This window comes from Equus quagga, unplaced genomic scaffold (assembly GCF_021613505.1).
Source record: "Equus quagga isolate Etosha38 unplaced genomic scaffold, UCLA_HA_Equagga_1.0 103780_RagTag, whole genome shotgun sequence".
In the NCBI taxonomy this organism is placed as follows: Eukaryota; Metazoa; Chordata; class Mammalia; order Perissodactyla; family Equidae; genus Equus; species Equus quagga.
Genome location: NW_025795298.1, coordinates 2,635 through 10,945, shown reverse-complemented (window position 1 = coordinate 10,945; position 8,311 = coordinate 2,635). Strand labels below are relative to the sequence as shown.

General features: G+C 41.2%; 1 protein-coding gene across 1 annotated transcript; it reads right to left on the bottom strand.

The window, feature by feature from the left end:
• Nucleotides 1–6,053: 6,053 nt before the first annotated feature.
• On the bottom strand, nt 6,054–8,059 carry LOC124232682 (zinc finger protein 684). The gene has a single exon (XM_046649625.1). It carries the CDS (start codon nt 7,518–7,520, stop codon nt 6,714–6,716), a length of 807 nt encoding a protein of 268 aa, XP_046505581.1. The 5' UTR covers nt 7,521–8,059; the 3' UTR covers nt 6,054–6,713.
• Between the last annotated feature and the right edge of the window lie 252 nt (nt 8,060–8,311).

Below are 8,311 nucleotides of genomic sequence, written 5' to 3'. Positions count from 1 at the left end.
GAGAATGTATCCTTTTTGTACAACTAGCTGGGTGGAAAACTAGTTTCTAGAACAAGTATTAATCCCATTAAAGTCGTTTAAAAATTGCTTATTAGGAATGATAATTTTTCCCAGAAGGAAGTCATGAATTATAGCATGCAAAAAATTTACTTTCCCAGACCAGGTTTGGGACAATTTCCCTTCTACGGGGTTCTTCTAGACCCTCTGTCTCCCTGCCCACCCCTCCCCACCTTTTTTTTTTTAATGTGTATATACTGTCAGGCTTTATGGTAGGCACATATCTAATATTCATTCAACAAAAACATGTTGACTGAGTTCCTGTTAGGTACCAGGCATTGTTTTAGGTGTGCAGTAGTGAACAAAATAGACAAAAATACCTGCCCTCGTGGAGCTAATGTTCTATTTTATTAGATACTGATAAATACTATGGAGAAAAACAGCACAATAAAAGAGGATAGGAAGTAATGGAGGGTTACAATCTTAAATAGAGTAGGCAAGGAAAGCCTCATTTAGAAGGAATTTAAGCCAAGATTTGAAGGCAATGAAGTTGCAAACTCATACCAGATGAAAAAGAGTTTTAGGTAGAGGAAACAACTAGAACAAAGACCTGAGGCAGAAGGTACCAAACGTGTTTAAAGAACAGCAAGGAGGGCCATATGCTTGGAGATGGGAGTACAATAGAGAGGTAAGGAGGGGTGAGGGCCCAGACTGTGGAGGGCCTAATCAGTGTAGGGACTTTGGCTTTTCCTCTGAGAGACAATAGAAGCCACTGAAGAACTTTGAGCAGAGTGGCTTGATCTGACTCAAGGTTTTTTTAATTTTTTTTTTTTTTTGAGGAAGATTAGCCCTGAGCTGCCAGTCCTCCTCCTTCCATGCCAATCTTCCTCCACTTTATATGTGGGATGCCTACCACAGCATGGCTTGCCGAGCAGTGCCATGTCCGCACGTGGGATCCAAACCAGCGAACCCCGGGTGGCCGAAGCTGAACGTGCACACTTCACGGTTGTGCCTCCGGGCCGGCGCCTGACTCAAGTTTTAATTAGACCACTTTGGCTGCTGTGTGGAGAATAAACTAGAGGGGAGCAAGGGGGCAACCAGTTAGGAGGTTATTTGAATAGTCAAGAAGTAAGATGATGATGGCTTGGACCAAATCATAGCAGAAGTAGTGAGAAGTAATTGAATTCAAAGTCTAACTTGAAGGCAGAGTCTATAGGATTTATCGTGGATTGTATGTATGCTAGGAGAGAAAAGGGGGATTCAATGGTGATTCCCAAGTTTTGGGTCTGAGCGAGTGAAAGGATGGAAGTGCCATCATCTGAGATGGAGGAAACTGTAGGAGCACAACCAGGGAGAGAGGGACATCAGGACCTCAGTTTTGAACATGTTGAGTTTGAGATGCTACTAGAGACATCTAAGTGGTGAAATTGGGCAAATATGCTTGAATTCAGAGGAGATATCCACGATAAATAAATTTAGGAGTTATCATGAGATAGATTTTAAAACCATCAGACAGGGGATGGCCTGGTGGCACAGCAGTTAAGTTCATATGTTCCACTTTGGTGGCCTGGGGTTCATCGGTTCCGATCCTGAGTGCGGACATGGCACCGCTTGTCAAGCCATGCTGTGGCAGGCGTCCCATGTATAAAGTAGAGGAAGATGGGCATGGATGTTAGCTCAGGGCCAGTCTTCCTCAGCAAACAGAGGAGGATTGGCAGCAGATGTTAGCTCAGGGCTAATCTTCCTCAAAAAATATTTTAAAAAATAAAAAAAATTTTTTTAAATAAAATAAAACAAAACCATCAGACAGATGAGGTTACTAATTAAAGGGGTATAAAAAGAGAATAGGTCTGAGGAGTGAGCCCTGGTATATTTCCAAGTTAAAAGGTTGTAAAGATGAAAAGAAATCAGCAAAGAGACTGAAAGGAAAGATCAGTGAACCTACGAGGGGAAGCAGCAGAGTATGAACTCTATAAGCCAAGTGAAAAAAAGTGCTTCAGAGAAGGGAGCAATACATTCTGTCTAAAACTCTTGATAATTAAGACTGACAACATATTTTTTGGTGTGGAAATTAGAATTTATTGGTGACCTTGGTAAGAACAGTTTCAGTGGAGTGGTGTGGGGAAAAGCCTGTTTGGGGCGGGTTGAAGAGACTGTGGCCTGAAAAGTCTAGATTGGGGGAATTTCAATAGGACAAAGAGCTGGTTTCTTTGGCAAAAAAAATTTCAAGAGGGAAAGAAAAGATGGAAGGAAACCTACAGATTAACAGAGATTTAGAGTTAAAAATTAGCATTCTAGTGAAAGTTTGATGAGAAACAGAATATTATTTCCCCTGCTAATGACTCAATTACAAAGGGAAAAATAGTAATTTTACAATGGAGAAAACTGGTGGTTGCCACCTTAACCAAGTGATCAAAGTTAAAATCACCAATAATGAGACAAATTGACATTGTGTCTCCTGACATGAAACGATGAGAACAATATCACTTGTGTGACGTACTTATGTGATATACTTGCCAAAAATGCATGACTTGAATCTAATCATGAGGAAAGATCAGACCAGCCAAAACAGAGAGACATTCTACAAAATAACTAGCCTGTACTCTTCAGAAATATGAATGTCGTGAAAGAGGTTGAGAGGCTGAGTGCCGGACGCTGTCCTGCAACCGCTGCAGCCCAGTGACACAGTCGGGGCACACGAAGCAGGGGAGTTGCAAAGCCACCCTGGCAGGAACGGCCGAGGGTCCTCCCTGCTCAATCTGCTGTCACCACTTGCTGTATTGGCTCTCTTCATGACGCTTGTGCTTACCCAGGGGAATCTGCTGGGAAAGGTGAATCCCACTGCAATAGACAAGAAAGACCCTCTTCTGACTAACACTCCTTCAACATCCCCAGGGCCCTGCCGAAGAAAGAGGGTTAAAGGGTCAGATGGCTCAGTGTGGGAGTTCTATAAGAGGATGTGGGGACCTGTATGTGCCTGGTCTAGACGTACCTTGGCTCACCTTTGCCCCAAGGCTTGTTCCGTCCTCCAGCATAACCCGAGTCTCACCCCCTGCAAAGAATACTGTAGAGATCTATAAATATTAACTGCACTTACCCAGAAAATGAAAAGAACAGCTCTTTCCCAAGACTGAATAAGGGAAGTAACCTTTAGAGACTGCTGATGACCCAAATAAATTAAGGAAGTAAAATGATATCATGGGGAAAAATCAAGCTACTTCAGGGGAGAAAATAGCTGTACCCCAGATGCTTATGTAATCCTCAAAATATATATAAACGCATGCTTGACAATAAAGACTTCAGACTTGCTTCCACCAACTTGGTGTGCAGTCTCATTCCCTTTGCTGACGCCGTTCATCCCTCAGGAACCTGGACTCTGTTGGAGCTGGACTCTGGCAGCTGAGGAATTGTTCCAGATTAAAGCATTCTGAAGAGGGTCTGGCCAGGTGGCACAGTGGTTAAGTTCACATGTTCTGCTTCCGCGACCCGGGGTTCACTGGTTCGGATCCCAGGTGCGGACATGGCACCGCTTGGCAAGCCATGCTGTGGTAGGCGTCCCACGTATAAAAAAGTAGAGGAAGATGGGCACGGATGTTAGCTCAGGGCCAGTCTTCCTCAGCAAAAAGAGGAGGACTGGCAGTAGTCAGCTCAGGGCTAATCTTCCTCAAAACAAAAGAGAAAGAGGGCACTTTGAAGTGATCTTTTTACAGAGTAACAAAAAGAAAGAATATCTCAAGATATGACAAACTCTTAGAGGTGGGAAGAAATCAAAGGATTTCTCACTTAGATTGTGCATGGCTGTTACAGCACAGAGCACAAATAGACTAGGGAGTTCTGGGAATCTGAGATGTTCTGATGGAGCTGAGTATAGTTTGGTTTGCTTCTTACCAAAATCTTGTACAGCCTAAGACGATGAGGTCAGCAACAAAAGGTCTCCAGGGGGCAGTTTATATTTGTCCAGTACTGGAAATATAGTTTAACTTATTCTACTATACTCCTCCTTTCATTTAAGGAAAGGAACAAATTAATTTATGGAACCCAGACCAGATGCTTCCTGATATATTACAATAAAACTCCCTTATTATTTTTTTATTGAGGTCACATTGATTTGTAACATTATATACATTTCAAGTGTATATCATATTCCGATTTCTGTATAGACTGCATCATGTTCTCCACCAAAAGTCTAGTCACCATCCGCCACTGTACAAATGTGCCCCTTTACCCTTTCACCTTACTCCTGCCCCCTTCTCCTCTGGGAACCACCAATCTGGGCTCCATATCTTGGTGTCTGTCTGTTTGTAACCAACTCCCTTGTCCTATTCCCTTGCTCCTAGAGGAGACCATTGCACACCTCTTCCTACCTTGGCGTCCACAGCTGTTCTTTCAAGGGGACCTCACATCATGCTGGTAATACTGGAGCCCTTTGCTCCCTCCTAAAATGTGTCCTCTTCCTGTAGTCTTAAGTAGTTCGGAGTTTCTCAGATGAGAAGCACGAGCATGGGAAGGGAAGATAGGATGGGAATGGTAACCGCTAAGTAGGGGGAAATGAGGATTTCATGTAGGAAGTGAGAGAAAACTGTTGAGCTGAAAAAATGCAAGTCCTGTGACTATAAATACCTGAAGAGTTTCTGCGCGGCCGGCAAACTGATTCTGAAGACAATTCCAAAAGAAGGTTTCAGCAACTGTTGGAATGACTGAAGTGAAAGCAGCATCCTAAAATAGCCTCCTAAAATAACTTGGGAAGTGTTAAAGAAAAAAGATATTCCATGACACTTGTTAAAGATGGTGACACAGACCTTATTCAGGACCATCACAATAGGTATAGGGACCACTGCAATGGAATTTTAGTGGAGGAGACAGATTGGGCTCAACTCCAAATACAGCACGAGCAAGTGAGAATGTACAGCCAAGGAGCAGGGTCAGGGGTCAGCGGATGGAAAATCACTAAGAGGAAACCTCAGGGGTAAGGGGGGTTCTGGCTAAATCAAGCTAAGAAATTCCTGCTGAAGACAAGCCAGAGTGGTCAGACATCACCTGGATGGTGGAGGATGAGGAACTGAGCAGACATCGAGGGTTGGGGTTTCTCACTAAAACTAAATTTTACAGGGAGGCGCACAGACGGGCCCAGGAGAAGGTTGAGGAGCCTGACTAAAGTTTGGTCAAGCAAAGATTCTTTGTCAGTAGACAAGATTTAATTTAGATCCTTAAGTTCTGGTATGCTTGTTCAAAAAAGCGCTATCCTTTATTTATAATCACTACTCAACATTACTCTTCAAAAAATAGCTAATGCAGGAAAAACAATACAACATAGTTGTAACTGAGCTTAAACTTGAAGAGGCTTGATTTCTGAATTTAGGGTCAAGCTGTTTTGTCACCAGTCAAGGAGAGGCATAAAGGTTTTTTGACATTATCAAGGAATACTGTGGACAGCGATAAAAAGTCTAGCTTAAATAATGGATGGTTCATCCTTTTAAGGGAGAATGTAGAACTTAAAAAATGTCGCATTCCAGGGTCCGGCCCCATGGTCCAGTAGTTAAGTTCACTTGCTCTGCTTCAGCAGCCTGGAGTTTGCCAGTTCAGATCCTGGGCACAGACCTACACACCACTCATCAAGCTATCCTGTGGCAGCATCCCACACAGAGGAACTAGAATGTCTTGCAACTAGGATATATGACTATGTACTGGGGTTTGGGGGAGAAAAAAATAAAAGAGGCAGATTGGCAACAGATGTTAGCTCAGGGCCAATCCCAAGAAAAAAAAAAAAAAAAAGTCACATTCCAAAGGGAAGTTGCTAAACAGAAAAGCTTGCTCTTTGTAACTTGATTAATGCTGACTATGCTGTCACGTGGAAAATTCCAGGCAGTCCTAGGAGCTAAACCTGTATCAATTTCTTACAAAAAAACAAAAAAAAGACCCCAAAACTTGCTCCCTGAAAGCTGAAAGTATCATGACACCACTTTACTAAAATCAAATACAGATGATGCCCCAGTTAAATGCTACTTGAACTACTCTTACATCTTATGTAGATACACCAACGAAAAAGAACAGGAATATTTGAGTGCAAATGTTTTATTTACATGCTTAAATACTTCTTTTCCTCAATGCATACTTACTGTCATACAGAAATCAACTGCTTTTTCTCTCTCAATTGGCATCTTGTTATATTTTTTGTTTTGGTGTTTACGTATATAGGAAAACATTTTTAGAATGAGTTTTATAAGAGGAGACTCTGAGGTTCAGTAACGCTGCCACGCCCATTAAAAGTGCCAGCAAATGGATGAAAATATTACGGAAATTCATACTACATATTAAACCATTTCTTCACTTGCATATTATTGTTAGGACTGGAAGAAAAAAATGATGATATTGACTGTAGAAACTTAATAGATATAATGTATAAACATATTTTATACTCACATTTGTATAATCTGTTATAAAAATAAAAAATCAGGGATGGTAAATTTAGTTTCACTGATTCCTTGATTAAGTTATGCTTCCTTTCCAAGCTCTATGCTCTATTACTGATAATTTAATGTTTTCTGTGATCTTTTCTGTAAAAACTTTATCAATTCCAGAACATGACTGGCATTATTTTTTATGGGAATCTACTCTTCCAAATTCATTCAAATTGATGGATCTTTCCTCACCGTGAATTCTCTATTTAATAAAATTTAATTAATATTTAAGGCTTTCTCATATTCATAAAGTGAATATTATGTATGAATTTTCTGATGGACAATAAGATTTGACTTCTGGGAAAATGCTTTCCCACATTTGTTACATTCATAAGGCTTTTCTCCTGTGTGAGTTATCTGATGTCTAAGGAGATGTGACTTCTTGATGAAGGCTTTGCCACACTCAATACATCCATAAGGTTTCTCTCCTGTATGAATCCTCTGATGGGTAACAAGCACAGATGTGTTGCCAAAGGCTTTGCCACATACAATACATCGGTAGGGTTTCTCTCCTGTATGAAATCTAGAATGTTTATAAAGGGATGAACTGTACCTGAAGGTTTTCCCACATTCCTTACATTCAAATGAGTTCTCAAGTGTATGAGATTTCACATGTTGAGTAAAGGAGGAGTTCCAAGTGAATGATTTCCCGCACTGACGACATTCATAGGGTTTCTCTCCAGTGTGAAGTCTCTGGTGAACTACCAGTTGTGCTTTATGCATAAACGCTTTCCCACAATCATTGCACACAAAGGGTCTCTCTCCATTATGAATTTTCTGATGAGTTGCAAGGTGTGCCTTCCTGCTATAGGCTTTCCCACAGTCATTGCATTCAAAGGGTTTTTTCCTTGTATGATTTTTTTCATGTCTAATGAAATGAAACTTCTTTTTGAAGGCTTTCCCACATTCACTGCATTCATAAGAGTTTTCGCCAGTATAACTTCTATTATAATTAAGTAAGTCTAGAGTAGGTTGCAAACTCTTCCCATATGATTTACATTTATATGATTTTTTTCTTGTAGGATTAAGACTTGTGCTCATATTATAACCGTGGACTCTCTCCATAGCCAGAATTTTATTGAATGTGAACAAAACTGAATTCAAAAAGTTGTCTTTGCTTTCCTGGTTCTTCTCTGATTCATCAACAAGCGGGTAGTCAGCTTCTAAAAAGAAGTACAATAAAACATTTCTAGTTAATTTTTTCCATCAACATGTTATGGAAAGAAACTTTCAATCTAGTCTTTCATTCTGAAACAAAGCCTGTATTGGCCTTGCTCCTAAGCTTTAAGAATAAAACTGCTAAAGAGGAAATGGGAGCAGATAAATGGCAATAATGAGAACAGATGGCTTCACTTGTGACCTGTGGAAAGACAGTAAAATAGGCACAAGGTACAGTGAGTAGGGTACAAAGGAAGTCAAAAGGTTGCTCAACAAGGGTACACAGTTAGCTCACAGAACGAAGACAGCCCATGGAGATCTGAATAATGGATAGGGTAACCAGGGGAACAAGAGACAAGGGGGTTGAGGGAAAATATCAGAGGACAGACTAGATTTCGAGGAGGCAGATCAGAATCAGAGTCTTCACTACCTAATTCCTAGACCATCCTGGCAGGATAGCTCCCTATTCCCCTCATTCACATCTCTTTTTGCTCTTAATCACCTGGCACAATGTCCGTTCCCTTCAGGAGCATTCTTACATTTTCAGCCCTCTAAAACTCCATCCAAACCACAGCTGAAACATGTCTGTAGACAGGGCTCCAACTCTACCACAGCTGGGTTCATTATTACATGTGCTTGTGAGCCCAGGCACACAACTGTCCAGCGGGTCATTCCAAGGCAAGTCATCCTTAGCCCAG

Excerpts from the sequence above, each read along its gene's own strand:
- LOC124232682 (XM_046649625.1), bottom strand. The coding sequence starts at position 7,520 with ATGGAGAGAGTCCACGGTTATAATATGAGCACAAGTCTTAATCCTACA.